At 38.8% G+C, this 16,719-nt stretch overlaps 2 protein-coding genes across 3 annotated transcripts in view; one reads left to right on the forward strand and one right to left on the reverse strand.

Annotated features, from left to right (window-relative positions):
• The window catches only part of LOC111874144 (Fanconi anemia group I protein), a 41,143-nt gene extending 31,065 nt beyond the window's left edge, over positions 1 to 10,078 (reverse strand). For both annotated transcript variants that reach the window (XR_002844494.2, XM_023869379.2), the window contains exons 1-8: positions 9,853 to 10,078; positions 8,573 to 8,683; positions 7,095 to 7,267; positions 5,248 to 5,415; positions 4,494 to 4,747; positions 4,085 to 4,281; positions 2,283 to 2,419; positions 1,533 to 1,756 (exon numbers count right to left, since the gene is read on the reverse strand). Coding sequence is in view for 1 of the 2 variants with exons in the window: in XM_023869379.2 (XP_023725147.1) it covers positions 1,533 to 1,756; positions 2,283 to 2,419; positions 4,085 to 4,281; positions 4,494 to 4,747; positions 5,248 to 5,415; positions 7,095 to 7,267; positions 8,573 to 8,683; positions 9,853 to 9,951 (1,363 nt within the window). In the remaining variant the exon portion in view is untranslated. The remainder of the gene's footprint in view (positions 1 to 1,532; positions 1,757 to 2,282; positions 2,420 to 4,084; positions 4,282 to 4,493; positions 4,748 to 5,247; positions 5,416 to 7,094; positions 7,268 to 8,572; positions 8,684 to 9,852) is intronic.
• Positions 10,079 to 10,155: 77 nt separating this feature from the next.
• Positions 10,156 to 15,234, forward strand: LOC111874145 (microsomal glutathione S-transferase 3-like). The gene is made up of 5 exons (XM_023869381.2): positions 10,156 to 10,286; positions 11,395 to 11,512; positions 13,115 to 13,212; positions 13,723 to 13,853; positions 14,401 to 15,234. Exons 1-5 carry the CDS (start codon positions 10,279 to 10,281, stop codon positions 14,499 to 14,501), a joined length of 456 nt encoding a protein of 151 aa, XP_023725149.1. The 5' UTR covers positions 10,156 to 10,278; the 3' UTR covers positions 14,502 to 15,234.
• Positions 15,235 to 16,719: the final 1,485 nt, after the last annotated feature.

Below are 16,719 nucleotides of genomic sequence, written 5' to 3' on the forward strand. Positions count from 1 at the left end.
AACTGTGACGAGACGGGTCTCTTCTGGAAAAAGATGCCGAAATGAACTTATATAACAGCAGAGGATAATGCATTGCCCGGCCATAAGCCAATGAAAGACTGTCTCACGCTGCTATTTTGTGCCAATGCAAGTGGTGATTTGAAAATGAAACCACTGCTTGTTTACCATTCAGAAACTCCACGAGCCTTCGAGAAGTGTAAAGTCCAGAAGAGCAGGCTAAATGTGATTTGGAGGTCCAACAACAAGGCTTGGGTGACACATGACCTTTTTACTGATTGGATCAATAAAGTGTTTGGTCCTTCTCTGAAAAAATATTTGCTTGAAATGAATCTGCCACTTCATGTACTGCTTGTTATGGACAACGCTCCTGCCCATCCTCCAGACCTACAAGATGACCTCCTTGAAGAATTTAAATTCATCAAGATCCAGTTTCTGCCTCCCAACACCCCTCCGTTACTCCAGCCTATGGACCAGCAGGTTATTTCTAACTTTAAGAAGCTGTACACTAAAACACTCTTCGAGCATTGTTTTGAGGTGACTGTAGGGACCAATCTCACTCCCAGAGAGTTTTGGAAATATCACTTCCACATCGTTGCCTGACTCAAGAAGATTGAAAAGGTGTTGGAAGGGGTTACCAAGAGAACCCTCACTTCTGCTTGGAAGAAGCTTTGGCCAGAGAGCATTGTCGAATGGGACTTTGAGGGGTTTGAGACAGTACCTGTGGAGCATGTAGTCAATGAGATTGTGTCTTTGGCCAAGATCATGGGGCTGGAGGTGGATAACAATGATATTGATGAGCTTGTGGAAGAGCACAGCACAAGAGCTGACCACCGAAGAGCTTATGGAGTTGCATTGTGTTTCACAGCAAGAAGTTATGGAGGAGAGTTTGTCAGAGGAGGAGGTAACAGCAAAGCAACAATCTTCTGGCGCAGTAAGAGACATGCCGAAAGCATTGGAAACTGTTGCATCGTACATTGAGAAGCATCACCCTAATAAGGCAGTGGCTATGCGCACTACAAATTTATTTAATGATAATGCTGTGCCACATTTTCACCAAATTTTGAAGCGTCGGGAAAAACAAATGTCTCTAGATAGCTTTCTAGTAAAAAAGAATTAGATGTGCATCATAAATAATAAACTAATTATTTCGATTTTTTTTTCTGCAAATCGAATTCGCATTCCAGGTTGGTTCATTCCACACAGAAGAAAAGATGAAGATGATTCACGCTCCTTAACAATGTATACATAATTTTCTTTGAATAAACGTTATTCATAAAATGTTTTTAGTATTTTTTTCGGCATGGAATGCATTATCGTATTTTACATTAATTTATATGGGAAAAATTGTTTCGCTTAACGAGTAAGATTCTGGAATGAATTATGCTCGTTAAGCACGGTTCCACTGTATTTAACTAAATTATGATTCCACTTAATGCAGTAACACTATCATGGTATTTCATAAAATTCAGATCAGTGTTTCAGTTTCTGTAAATATACAATACAGAATGACAGTGCTGTGCTCCGATGCCCACCTGTGTATTGTGTAATATCCTGTCCGGTGATAATGCAATCTGTTAGCCGCTGCAGGACAGGTCCTGTTGTTTCGGTATGCTTTCTTGTAAGTCTCACTAATACAAACATGCCAAACCTCCTCAGCTTCTCTGCCACACTTTCCTTCCCTTTAGCAGCCTTTGCTCCTAACAGTATAAATGCCAGGTTCACTAACCCCTCCATTACTGAGCTGCGCTCTCGGAGACTGGAAAACAAAATACAATAATCCTTCATTATAACAAAATGATATAATAGACAAAATCTGGATGTATACAATTTTTAGATTTTTAGATATGTCGGGACACTAAGAAGGTTATGTAGTTAGAAAAATCTTTAAATAATCACACTGTGTGTTTCTACATTTATTGCGTGTACTGACCATGTATCCTATGGTGTACTTCCACGAATACCCCTTCACTCAGATACAGTGGACATTCCTTGCTCATCTCATATACTGAGGGTTTACTGTATAAAATCATATTTAGCATGAGGCAGCATAATCACAAGAACATCAGTTCCAAAATACTGGTTAATGATCTACAGACTATATGGTGTCACACTAATCTTTAGTCACCACTGTGAAAATGCCTGATATCATGTACAAGTTTTTCATACAAATATTCCTTCAAGGAACGACAAAATTAAATTCAAGAGCTCTGTTCAACTTGTAAGCCAGAATGAGTTCACTTAGAATATTACCCACAACATTAACTAGTATGTCATCACTGTACCTATTTGCCATGAGCTTAGTGAATATAAACTCCACATCACAGCAGCTGGGCATCATGTCACGGAGCCAAGCAGACTCTACCTTCTTCTCTTCCTCCTGCACTGCTCGCTGCATCGTGCACTTTAAGACATCAAATACCTGCACCAACAGTAAAACTGATCCTTTCAGTATTCACGCAGCATTAACACAGAAGTAAAAATATGTAAGATGCCATGGAGGCCCATACAGTTGTGAGACATCGAGGCTTCCACATATTCTAGACAACTGACTCACAGAGATGGTAGTGAGGTTGTCAGCCTTATGTGCCGGCTGGCCACCCTTTAGCCCCAGGAAGATTCTTGGTACTCATTTTTGTCAGAGGCTGAGTAGACCCCTGGGCCACAGTGTGGATGAAAGGATTAGGTCAACTGAAAAATCCAATGATCTCATCGGTAATTGAACCCGTGACCTTCTGGCTTGTAGCATAGTGCCTCAACCAAGCAAGCTACCACGTGCCCCTTAACACAGAAGCCCTAGCTGTAATTCCTACAATGTCAAGCTGTCCATTTTAGGTTGCCAGAGGTGTTCTTCCTTCATGGGTAAATTAAGCCCCCATGTAAGATTTCTTTGGTGACTAGTGGATCTGAAGACTAAACTTAGGAAAATCTTAAATGGAAGTAATGTAACACTGAGATTACTGACTTGGGATCAATGAAATTGAATGCTCAGTGAGGGACGACCTCAAATCGAGGAATATTAAATGAATATATAAAATCTCCCCCCAAATTTCATATTCAGGGCAAAAGTTGCTCCAGACGTTTTCTGTCTATGCAATTAAGATATAATGACAAAAAAGCCATATGCTGTGAGAAACAGCAAATTTTGTAAAAGTCAAAATTTTCAACACTTGGCAGATGGTAGCATTTAAAATGCATCAAATTTGAGGATTCTAAAAGAATTGTGCTGTGATGCTTTCTTTCTGCTGTGCCAGAACAACAACCATCTGTAATCATGGGTTTCCCCAGGTCCTCCATGCAAATGCTCAGATAGTACCTCAATTACACCATGACCACTTCCTTCTATCTCTCTCTCTTAGAATTCATCATTCATCAGACATCTTGTGTTGAATACATCATTAAATAACTCACAGAGAACAAACTTACCATTTGGTTCCTCTAATAACATTGGCTTCCTTTATGACAGATGTCCATCTGTTTCTATGATTTTCCTCTTACATCTGTTTCTTCACTCTCAGCTCTCATAAATCATTGTCCATATCATCTGGCCATCTCAGCCTAGGTCTTCCTACTTTTATTCTTCCTTATGGCTTGATTTCAAAATTTTTCTTAGCCACCCCTGTTTGATACATTCTACTTATGTGGCCAAACGACTTGATAAACTGAGTACATTCCAAGCAGTGAAACAAAGATTTATTTAGGGAACAATGGATCTGAACACTGAACCATGGAAAATTTTAAATGGATACAATTTATCTCTCAGATCACAACTGAAAACTGAATGAGAAAAAATCTTGAATTGAGGAATATTAAAAATGAGGGTTCCACTGCAGTAATATGTCTTCATACATTTCCATAAATTATCCATCTGGTATCCACCATATTTCTTACTATATAATGTTTCCTGAGATATGGTTGTTAGCCTTATGCTCAACCCCTAACCTTCAGGACCAGTGGCTACCTATTATCGGGTCCCCATTATTTGCCTTGGCTACCTCTGAGAGACCCTACCAGGATCTCATGCCACAGGTACCATTAAATATGCATATGGTGTCATTCCAGGCCATTTGAAAAAGTAATTACCTACCTGCTCTTGATAAATCGATATATTTGAAACAGACAGCAGTACAGTCAGCAGGAACGGATCCAATACAAGTTCTGGTGCATTTGCTACATTCTTCATAAACTTCAAGAAATTCCTAATGCTAGCATGGCCAAACCTAGCGGACTGAAGGATGTGGAACAACACAGTAGCTTCGGCAGCCTGCGTCTCAGTCTCACTTGCTGCAACATCACAAAGAACTGTGTAAAACCAAGCATCAAGAGACAGCCCTCTTGACAACTTTTCATTTAATACAGTAATATATTGAAGGTAATGGAATACATTGGTAATTGTAAGACTCTTGACTCTGACAGGTTTGCCAGTATACATTGCTTGTTTGCAGACATGCACAATGGCTTAAAAAAACACTGGATACACAGGCTGTAATACTTACCCAGTCCTATAGAATCACCATTGGCAACCAAGCTGGTACTTTCTGAGCTGCTGGCAGTGGACAGAAGTCTGTTATAAAGCCGTGTGCAGAAATAAGCCTGCAGTCTGAGAAAAAGTGCTACACCATGTTTGTTCTTACAGAGCTGCAGCAGCTGATGCACTAAAGGTGGTATTTCTGGTGGGGCCAGCTGCTCAAAGCTAGAGCAGAGCTTGTTCACCACCTGCAGGTGCTGTTCAGAGGTCAGCGACACCTCACTGTGATAACCGAATACCCACAAAACATATAACAAACTTGAAATACATCATAGAACCAAACTAAACTATATTCCTCAGAGCAGAGGTTCTGCTAGAGAAGCTGACAGTCAATCATCTGGTCAATCACCTTCCTCTTATGTAACCAAAAAGGTTCATGTGATATTTCAAATTCATGTAGCAGTGAATATTATCAATATAATTGTCTTGGATATTACACTATATAATCTGGCAGACAGATACCAGTGTTTCAGAGGAACTTGTTGCCTCCACCTTCAGGGTGGAACTGAAAATGATAGCACTAAAATTTATGTATTCTATCCTGAAGATGGAGGCAGCAGGTCAGATTACACAGGCATCTCATCCAAGAAGACCACAATTAAACTCTCAGCTGCGAGAACCTTAAATCTCTGTCATTTCTGTGAGCCTCTGGTTTGGTGAGCATTTCTCATATTCTTAATTAAGCATCCTTCTCTTCATCTTTGGACTGAGGTTTCACTTACATGAACATTGAAGCCAGAGACGTGACAATTGAAGGTCGCCATTGCACCATCAGTAATGTTCTGATGACTTCTGACTTGTACTCCGAGCCAGTCATGTCTATACCAGCATGGTTCACTGAGTCATTAGAAACAAGGACACTCAAGAGCTTTGGGAGCAGGTCCTTCCAGCTGCAAGATTCCCATCCAAAACAAAGAGGCAGCTTTAGTTTCGCTACAAGTACATAAACTACTTACCTTCACATCTCTATATTACACACAGGATTTCAATTCCTTAACACACTGACTGGGTGCCCCCATACTGGGAGTTTACCTGCTGGGCCAGCCACTTTTCCATGTAAACTGGATGTTGAATATTCTACATTCAGAATGGAATTGGAATAAAACACGTGTATGCTTCAACTCTTTCAATTTTCAACAAACTACACTTCAAGTTTATGTGTTATCTGAATGATGTCTGTAGGAGAAACTTACATTAGATATAATTTTCTCTCCTACAGATATTCAAATATGAATTTTATGTTCATGGTGGTGACAATCACTTGACAGGATCAGTACTGGTATAGAATAAACTTAACCCATCAGGTGGTGGAACAGGCAGTAAATGTGTTAATATAAATATTACTTTATAAAAAGAAATATGCATCGATAAGAATACAAATTCTAATAACAATGAATGGACCCAGACATGAATTGTTTGTCTCTCTCCCAGGACAGATTATGTGAAGTCCCAGTTCAGGTATTAAGAAAATCATAGCAAAATACGAATCATTCACAATATCTAAGATTTCAACCCCACATACCTTCTATATGACTGGCAAGTAAGACACAATATACTGAACAAGTTTACTCTGGAAGACTGAGGAAGCACTTTCAGGTCATTATGAGATGTGATCAACATATTCATTATGTAACCACAGGCAACTTCCTCTCTCCACATTAGCCTTGTGGAACAGTGAATACCAATACAAATTAAATTCACACTTTGGTCTTCTCAGTTATGATAGATACCATGTAGTCTGGTAAAATATTTATCAACATTTTGGAAGAACATATTGCCTCAGTCTTCAGAAAAATATTTCTACTGTTTTCTTCAAAGGAATATACCTCCTACATCTCTGGATACCTATAAATGCAAGCAGTATGTTCCTCCACAATATTGGTAACCACTTGACAGCAGAGTGTCAGGTAAGGTAAATTCCTGCTGGTCGCTGCCAGCAGTCATTCGTCTTTCCAAGATCTGGAGGACTCACAGCCATATTTGACTGTCTCACAACTCTGGGAGTCATGCGACTCTGCTCACTACACAGTATCATGACCCAGAAGTCTATAAATAGCCCTGTCAAATGTTTCAGCTTCTTTCTTTTTCCTTTGTGGGTCATTTGTTCATGTTGTCAGTAGCTAGACTACATAACACCGAGCACCATGATAACAGATGAATCAGAAAGGATGTGAATGGAAGTGGTCATGTCCTATATAGGTATTACTGTGGAACTTACTAGGAGGGCCTGAGGAAAACATGAAAGAACAAGTCAGAAAATCTGGAAACCTGGCCAAGATTTGATGTGAGCATGTCCTGAATATCAGTTAACAGTAATACTGCCATGTCCTGCTTGGTCACGACTTCCTATGTAGCTCAAACGTCTGTTGGCAGAGGTTTCCTTAACAAAGCCCTTCACGTCCTTCATCCAGTATTCACAGTGGTCTCAGTGCATCCAGTCCTTAACGGTCTGCGTCACAACTTCTGAGATGTCACATGCCAGCCAGGTCCTATTAATGGATGTCTAAAATACAACTACGGAACATCAAGGATCAACTGCACTTACAACAAACCCATGACACTGACCCACCTTGTCCGCTCTCCATCCTCGTGCTGTATACAGTGAATGCAGTAATCACAGAACTGCACAAGCTGGGCTGGTGTCAACTTCTCTACCTCCAACACCAGCCTACTCACAATAGCATTCACCTGCTTGTTCTGCAGTTCCTGTGACTGCAGTCCCCTGAGAACCCTTTCAGTCACCTGCAAGAAGTTCACCTCCTTAGCCTGCCACATATCCAACATATAACAAGCCATAGCTTCCATCGTGACGCCATCAAAATCACCAAACACCACCATAATTTTAACCATGAAGGTGGATGAAATAATTACTTTCAATTCAGTTTGTTTATTTAGTTAGGTTATAATTTAACATCTGAACAGACAATTAAAAGATAAACATGAGTAAAGAAAAAATAAACAAAAGATAAAATAGGCAAGTTACATCACTTAAAAATTTAAAATGTGATGATCATGATAACAGCAACAACAATTACATTAACATAAATCAAAGTTATAATTAGAATTCTGCATTTCAGCATCCTGTTGCAAATCAATAATTAAATGTCTATGTATCAAGTCTGTCAATAATGCAACAACTATTAAAATATTCACCATTTAACACTTAACACAACATGTTTCGGCCATAGATGGCCATCTTCAGGTGTTTCAATGTGTTCAAACTACTACACTGCTTTAATGTGCACTAAAATTGCGCACTGCAGTCCACTTAAAATAATATAAATAATTACTTAAAATCCATTAAATTTTTTTCTATTAAGATTTTTAGTAAAATCCTATTCCACCTCACATGGGGCAACGTCCATGTGTTATAACATATCACATAGCTTTAAACAAGTGGATGACTCCCCATATGAGGTGGAATAGGATTTTATGAAAGATCTCATAAGAAAAAATTTTAATGGATTTTAAGTAATTATTTATATTATTTTAAGTGGACTGCAGTTTTAGTGCACATCAAAGCAGTGCATCAGTTCGGACGCAGTGAAACACCTGAAGATGGCCATCTATGGCTGAAACATGTTGTGTTAAGGGTTAAATCATGAATATTTTAATAATTGTTGCATTATTGATGGACTGTGATAAATAGACCTTTAATTATAATTAGAAGGTTACATGAAAGATATAAGCATTTATACTGAATACAATGAATACTTATTAAATAGGAAAGTCCTGTGGCCATTATAAAATACGACTGAAGGAAACAATCTTTAGTTTTAAATATATCGACAGCCCTAAAAACAATGTTAGCATCTGGAGAACATCTAAGTTTTTGTCTGTATAGCTCATAATGAGCAGACAAAAGTCTCTAAATTACTAAGTAGTAATGTTAACATTTCCCAAAAGCAATGGACAGAATTCAAAACCAAGGTAAAATGAATAGGAAATAGTGCATCAAGGCAATGACGATGATGATGACAACAGATGCTCCTCAAAAGTATTTGAAGTCATGATTTAAGAATATGTTTTCTAGCAGTAATCAGTTACCTTGAAACGCTTCACTTCTGTAGCGCTGTTCTGGGGCATGCCTCGGTAAAGGTAACTGAGCAACTGAGGAGCATCTGAATGGCATATCTTACAGGATACCAGAGAGCAAATCTGCAAAAATAAAACATTCCTTAACCTATGCAAGAGTAAAGCCAGTATCATAAAACGCAGTTACAAAGCATACCGTTTTCATAGCAACTTTCCCTTTCTCTGAAAACAATTATGATTTCTTTATTTCTGAGGCTTATTTTATAACACTGTCATCAAAGGTCATGTTCTGGAAACTACTCTTTAAGTATAATTAATTTAAACAAATGTTTGTGCAGATACCAACCAAAATAATAAATTAATAATTTCACTGCTATTCAAAAGTAAGGTGGCATTTTAATTTTCACTTTAACTTGGTTACCAATGCTCAGATTCAAGTTAGCCTGGTTCAGCACACACAAACAAAGCAACTACCTGGAATACAATAATTTTAGGAGGCAATATATTTCAGAAGTGTGTTTTGCTCCTTGTTCAGTGAAAATTAATTTCTGCTGATCATGACTTGGCACATCTGGAACTACAATGTTATTGTGACAAAAGTTTTACAAATGTCATCTGTTTTTCATGGAGGTGGGAGGCATTAAAATTTACACCAGCCCTGACTGCTTCTGTTGAAAAGCTCTTATCTGATATACAGGATGTCCCAGGAGGAATGTGCCAAACTTCGGGAGGATGTTCCTTATGCTAAAGTATGACGATATAACCCAAAACACCTATGTCGGATTCTCTGTTTAGTTCTGCCACAGAACCAGATATGTGATTACCATTATGCAGAATTTAACTATTGTAAACCGTTAGTAAAATTAGATTAGAACATCACATACCTGACGGCCCCAGGAAACACGAGACAAAATGATTATTCTTCAGTAATTCTAAAATTATGTATGGTAACAGATTTACAATTTCCTCTGTCACGAGGCAAACGCGTTAAATTAATATTAATTTCATTTTTTGATAGCGGCAGCTGACGACGCACTGTTGTTATGCATGTGATGAGTGACAGTGATTTTATTCGTTAAAATGTACACGACTCTGGTGGGGTTATACTTGATAAATTTCAGCTTGTATAATCTAAGCAATACACTGTTATTCATTTATAATTTTAACTTATCTCTTCACACGGACTGGCGCACTGAAGGAGTCGTCTGTTCTTCCTATACAAGCGTATACTGAACAACGGATAATGCAAATAATGTTATCACACAGGTCATGATCGAAAGTATCATAATTACCTTTTCATCTTCCAGACTACTCACGAAAGCTTCAAGAGACGCTACATCATTCTTCACACCCAGCGTCTTCAGTTTTACTTCTATATCTTTCAGTGACATTTCTTTATTTCTCAGTTTTCATTAGGAATGATTCAAACACCTACGAACTTCTGACAAACAGAAAATACGCGGCAAAACAGCTGGCAAGGTCAGCAACAACCATTTGAACTTTGACACCAACGTTGTAATGCTCACAGATTATTGAACAAGGGAATGTGATCGAACAGACGTACCAACGTTAGCGAGATAGTAGCTATAATCCGTGGCCGAAAGTGACTAGTCACCGTTTATCCCGTTGATCACGCTAGGACGAATAGATAAGTCACAAGGATTGAATTTAGTATCTGTTCAGCATTTTCTAGTTTTTTTTTTCACACAGCAACCACTATGTCAGGGTTTGTATTATTGTCGCAGTATATTACATATAAAATTGTTTATATAAAGAAATTAATAATCAGGTTACGTTAGACAGTGAAAATATAAAAATGAGAACCGCCGTCACCAATGCCAAAGTCTACCTTCTGATTACTGGTGTGTCATTAGAATTAATGAACTTTATATTACAATGGCAAAGATCACATAGACCATCGCCTGGGCAAATTCGTTATTAACGGTAAAATATACTGCGAATAATTTGTAATAACACACTATCTTCTGGGATGCAATAACGTGTAGTCTGGTAGAAGCTCACCGACATTTCAGAGGAAATTACCCTGTTCCTCAAAAGGGCAAGCCGTGCAAGTCACCAGAGCTTCAGTCTTGAAGTTGGTGATAGCATGTTCTTCTGAAATGTCTGGGATATGCTGTGCTACATGGAGTCATGCAAAATAACAGTAATGGGAGTGAGGGATTATTTTGCATCTTCAGTACCTTAAGATTATACAGCATCATGGTATATAGTAAAGGTGAAAAAGATAAAGTTATCCCTGTGCTTAATTAAGCACAACGCCATAAAGGCATATGGGGGAGTGGATGTATAGATCACGTTTTCTTGACCTCGGCACTAGTTGGAGGTGAGTGGTCAGCATCATGCCCTGGCCACTTTATCCCAGGGAAAAAGAGTCCCTGGTACCCATTAGATAGGAGGTTGGGTGGACACCAGAGTTGGTCTGGATGACAGAGAAAATAATTGATCCTACTGGGACTCAAACTCTGACTCCTTGGTCATCCAGCCTGTAGCCAGTCACTGTACCAGCTCCTATTGTGGTAGTATGGCTAATGAATAATGAATTGGAAAGAATTTAGAAGGGAGCAGCCATGATGTAATTTGCATATACTATCCTGCCATTTGCCTGGAGGGGGGTAAAAAAAAAGAAAAAAAAAAATCATGTCAAGATAGCTGGCGTACCAGCTGATATTCAAATGATGCACCCCCTTGAACACAATTGTGGAGCATTACTGCTAGACAGACCTGATTGGTAATGGTAACAAGTTCATTAGACCAAAACTTTGCAAATTGAGGTATTACTGTACTAAATGATCTTTCATAACTTTATGTTACAGGACATTCAGTACCCTCACAAACAACACTCCTATTACCATCACCATACCAAAAGAGTATGGCTACTGCATCCTTGTAGCCGTAGGTTCAGCGTTTGTTGTAACCTGGAAGGCCATGCAGGTAACATTATCCCCTGGCTGTAGAAGTGACACCAAAAAGTCTTCAGATGAAATATCTAGAGACCTTTTAGCCTTAGGAAAGAAACAGTGTATGCTAGTGACTGCCACTGAGGGACACCTGAATATTATGGGAATCTAGGAGCGTGCCACATGGAGGAAATGTGGGTAGTAGGAGAACTCATCCTATCATACACAGTGCCAATGCCCAGCTTCAGCCAGGCAGAGACTAGAGATCCTTGGCTCTTCATGGATATAGCTGACAGACAAAAAGGAGGGCCTTGGTCAGGATAGTTCTGGCTCACAGAAAGACACTAGCAAGTTCTGAACCCACAACAGATCCAGTAGAGGCCTGATACTTCTAGTCCTTTGGGGTGCAATAAACGTTATCCCTTTATGAAACAGCAAGCAGAAGGTAAAAAATACAGAAATGGTAGCACAGAATAGGGTGCACTAAATGAAGCAGTGTACAGCAAGCATGCAATCAAGTCTTCTCACAAGATCAGCCCTGTGAAAGTGGAGTTTGTAGTGAATGTTTCAGAGATGGTCTTTACCTCCATCATCAGGGATTTATATGATCATTGAGACATCTGTTCAGTGGGCTCTGAAAGCAACAGTATGTATAAATAGCTATACAATCAATGGGCAGTTGTATGCTCATTGCATCGAGACTTGATGACGGAGGCAGAGACAGTCTCCAAAATGTTGGATAATGACACCATTTTTGCACAGCTCATTGCTTGAAGAGACTGCATATGCATACAGTGACCATGAAAGCTTCAATAATTTACAATGTTTACCTATAATTATTAACATCGAATGGATATTATATCATGTTTTGAGCCAACAAGCATGGAGTTCTATATTCTGCACTTTAGGAATTGGAATTTTTATGGAGGGTATCTGGAAATCACTTTCCCTAACCCCCCTGTGTGGGTATTTAAGTGATCTCTTGCCATGTCTAAGCCTGTGTTGTGCCTTTTGACCTGCCTCGGAAATCAGAGGATAGCAACAAAAAACTATCAGTAGTACACAACTGCCACAAGCCAGCTAAGTGATATAGAAGGGCCACCTTCTTGCCATCTGTGAATGATAATAAAAAATCAGATGCCAGGGATAATAAAAAACTTATGGGAGAGATGTCATTGCCAATTATGCACTGCAACACCTGTCACAAGTCTTGCCAAACATTCCCACACAGTGGATTACACTAAAACCTGAAAGAAAGAAACCATTTGGAAGACAGGCATAGACTGAATAATATATAAATGTACTGTAAAGAAACAGACAAGAAAATGTGGATGGATTCATGGGGCATAGCACAGGGACCAGGGGCAGGCTTTTGTATACAATGTAGTGACCCTTTGGTTTCCATGAAATGATGGGAATTTGAGTAGCTGAGAAACTATTAGCTCCTTAAGAAGGACCCAACTTAATTTAGTTAAAACTTACACTGATGTAAGCATTTGCCATCAGGGTGCATAAGGAACATGGAGCTGGACAGATAGATATAACCTCTCAATCATGAATTCCCTTTATGCAAAATTTTTATGCCTCACTGTACCCTTTCTTTCTCTGCATGCATCTCTGCCTTGTTATTTTACAGGTTGGTAAGGCTCGCAAGAAGTTCAACATCCCTTATCCAACAATGTACAGCCCAGACAATGTCCAGTTCAATTGCATCCAGCGTGCACATCAGAACACGTAAGATCTTTATGTACTATTAAGGAAATTCCAATCAGCTGAGAACAGTAGCTGGTAGCATGAAGGCAAGTCTTCTGTGAATCCTGCAGTGCCGTTATCTTGGAGCTTGCAAATTGTTGAGCCCCTCAGTCAGAAATTTCTTTCATCAAGTCAGGCGCAGAGATATGGACTGCTTCCAGAACTGACAAACTCATGCAGATTGTAGCATATGCCAGAAGCGCTCTGTCGTTATACACATACATTCCTGGCAGCTCCGTGTAAACCGTACATTCATGTGTTTAACTTTTTAGATTAAACCAGGAGAATGTTTGAGCCTAGCATTTTTGTTTAGTTGGAACTTGGCATTTCCCCCCTTCCTGGACAGGGATAAAAGTTAGATCCATCTGTTGAATCCACATAGTAGTTTTTGTACTTTTATCTGATGATGGAAGCAGGGCAAGCTTCAACCAAAACAAGGCGATGGTATATGTCCAGTAACCTTTAGACTTATGCTAATGGTTTTGCTTCAAGGTTGGAAAACTACCCACAGTTTTTAGTGCTGCTACTTTTGGGAGGTTTGGAGTGGCCGGTGGTAAGCGCAGGCGCTGGTATTGTCTATCTGGCAGGCCGAATTGCATATGCCCAAGGCTACTACACTGGAGGTATGTTAAAGCTGTAGCACAGATTTTCAGAAATAAATTGTAGCTTAGTCACTATGTAGAATGAGGTACCCTTTTTCCCTTTGTACAAAGAACATACAAAATCTAAAATGTCTTAATGGTATGACAAATTATCTCTTAAATATTTTTAAATTGTCATACTTTCCAATAAAAGTGTAGGGCACTTCTTAATATGCTGCTTAACCGCTAGTATCCCACATACTGACTGGATTGGATTGGATCGGGTACTTGTATTAAAACCCAGCCAAAGAGATTGGTTTGGTGTTAATCAGTTACTATATAGCATATATCAATAGATGTCATCAAATGTGACACACCAATATGTACAGGAAGGAACAGACTTTCACATGGACAATGCCTGTTGTCATTTCAAGAATGTACTCTGGGGTTTTCAGTAGAACTGCATTTACCCCCAAACAGCTTTGGCTTTTCTAGCAGGTAGTTCTGTGGCAGGGCTTGATGGTGAAACAGTTAAGAATGAGACTAGAACACAAAGAGTTAAATATCACATAATGTTCTCATGTTCCAGATCCCAAGAAAAGAATGCGTGGTGGTTTTGGTTTGCTGGGACTACTTCCTTTACTGGGAGCCACTGTACATCTTGGGTTGCGCCTCATCAGAAGCCAGTGATGGGGTTACCATTACACAGTTAGTGTGGGTTATAATAGTTATGGTATAAGGCAGCTTACATCACCAGATATATTGCGTTGTGGTCACAGACTTCGAGACTCTGAGAATACAACAGGAACATGCTCATATCTCAACCATGTAGAACTGTGATTTATGGTCTCTTTGCTGCACAAAAGATTTAAGTCAAATGTGACCTGCAAAAAAAATATGTATTTTGTATTACATGTATGTAAAGGAACATGTGCCTGTTAAGGCTATTAAATATGATATAATTCAGTCACTAATTGGAACTGGTACATTCACCATGATGTATGGTGATGATTAACTGAATAAAACAAAGCAAGCAGAATTATTAAAGTACTGGTTTTTGATTTTTCCCTTTAATGTCATTCAAGATATGTTCTATGTGGGGGGAAATTTTTGTTATATGTAAAGCAGTTCAATTATTTAGAAAAATGGATGCCTAATAAAGATGTGAACAATTTATTATAAGAATATAGTGTAACAAATATTTAAAATTGTTATATACAGTAAAACTTCATACAGCATAGGGGTTAGGTTTCTTGAAAACAGTCCATTAGGTAAATCCGCACTGGACAAACATACCATACAGATTAAACGGGATATGTGCTTTAACAAAGGAGACACAGTCCTGTATTTTGATGGATTTGCCAATTTGTACGCTCAACATGTATTTTATGTACAGTGTCAATAAAATTTGTATTGATTGCTATGTTTGCTTCTGTATTAACCTCAGTCCACAGTAACTTATAGGTAACTTTATCAGGACTTGTTAGGATGTTTGGAGTTGGGACAGCTCAATTGGTATACCAAAGTGCTATGGGCTCGATGGCCTGGCTTCAAATGCCAGTATTACAAAATTTGTCTTTTTTTCTACAGCGTTAGACTGGCTCTGGGGCTCACCCTGCTGCCTATCCAATGGATACCGGGGGTAAAGCGGCCGGGGCATGAAGCTGACCATCTCTATCTAGTGCCAAGGTCAAGAATTGTGGAGCTATACCTCCACTCCCCATATGACTTTATGACATAGTGCTCACTTAATTCACATAGCAACAATTTTATCTTCTTAGGGTGGTCAACAATTCTCTATTAACCCTTTAAAGCACAGTGATTACTAGATGTATCACCTGTTTTAACATTAACAAATTCTGCACTTTGTCTCTGTCTGTGGGTTTTGTAGGAGTCTAATAATAAACGGTGATTATATCGTAAATAACAGTACATCTGGCTCTTTGTAGTGAAGAGTCTGTGTGTCTTCTCTGAGGTAGGAACTGAAATTTAATCATTATGTAAATAAATTTCAGGCTTCAAAGGGTTAAGGGACATATACATGTAACTGCTGTATATTAAATATTTATTATCAAGAACAGAAGCTAGTGATTAAGATCTAAAAGTTTGTGACAATGGTACATTGGTACAAATATTATGTTTTTGGGCATTATCCATCATCTTGTCTTTATCTAAAAACTGTCCCATCTATTTTTCAAAACACAGTGTTTCGAAGACGGAGACAGAATCCAATCTCTGAAACATGTTTTGAAAAATAGAACGGTTTATAGATAAAGACAAGACAATGGATAATGTCGAAAAACAATATTTGTAGAAGTTAATGACAGTTGTGTCAGAGAGTTTGTAGCTTTGAAGGAGTTGTATCTTCTCGGATGCAATGTTGCATGGCTCTGCTTACTGCCTGTTTTATCTGCTTTCTTTCCAGAAGATTCAAAATTTAAAAATGTTCCAAAATGAAGCAGAATTCTTGAAATATTTTTAAGTTTTCATGGCAATGAAGATTTAGAGTGGGGTCTTCTTGGTCCTGACGCCATGAAATGTGGTAGATGGTTACCAGACATGTGCAGAAATATAGATGACTCCTCAGTCCTCCTTGAAAAGCCAGTAATTACTTAGCCATGCAAGAAATTCTCAGCAATTTATGAAAGCAGAAGATTCATTATTCATAGTTACAAGAGCCTTACAGTGGTCCATATCCTGAGCCAGATGAATCCAGTCCAGTTCTATTTCTTCCAAGATACAATTTAATACTATCAAATCTATGACTAAATCTTCCTAAGGGTCTCCTTCCTTGAGGTTCTACCACTAAAACTTAACTTCACATGCACTTCTCTTCTCTCCCATGCATGCTACATGCCTTGCCATCTCATCCTCCATTTGATAATTCTATCTATTCTCCCCCCCCCAT

Source organism: Cryptotermes secundus, unplaced genomic scaffold, assembly GCF_002891405.2.
Source record: "Cryptotermes secundus unplaced genomic scaffold, Csec_1.0 scaffold26, whole genome shotgun sequence".
NCBI lineage: Eukaryota > Metazoa > Arthropoda > Insecta > Blattodea > Kalotermitidae > Cryptotermes > Cryptotermes secundus.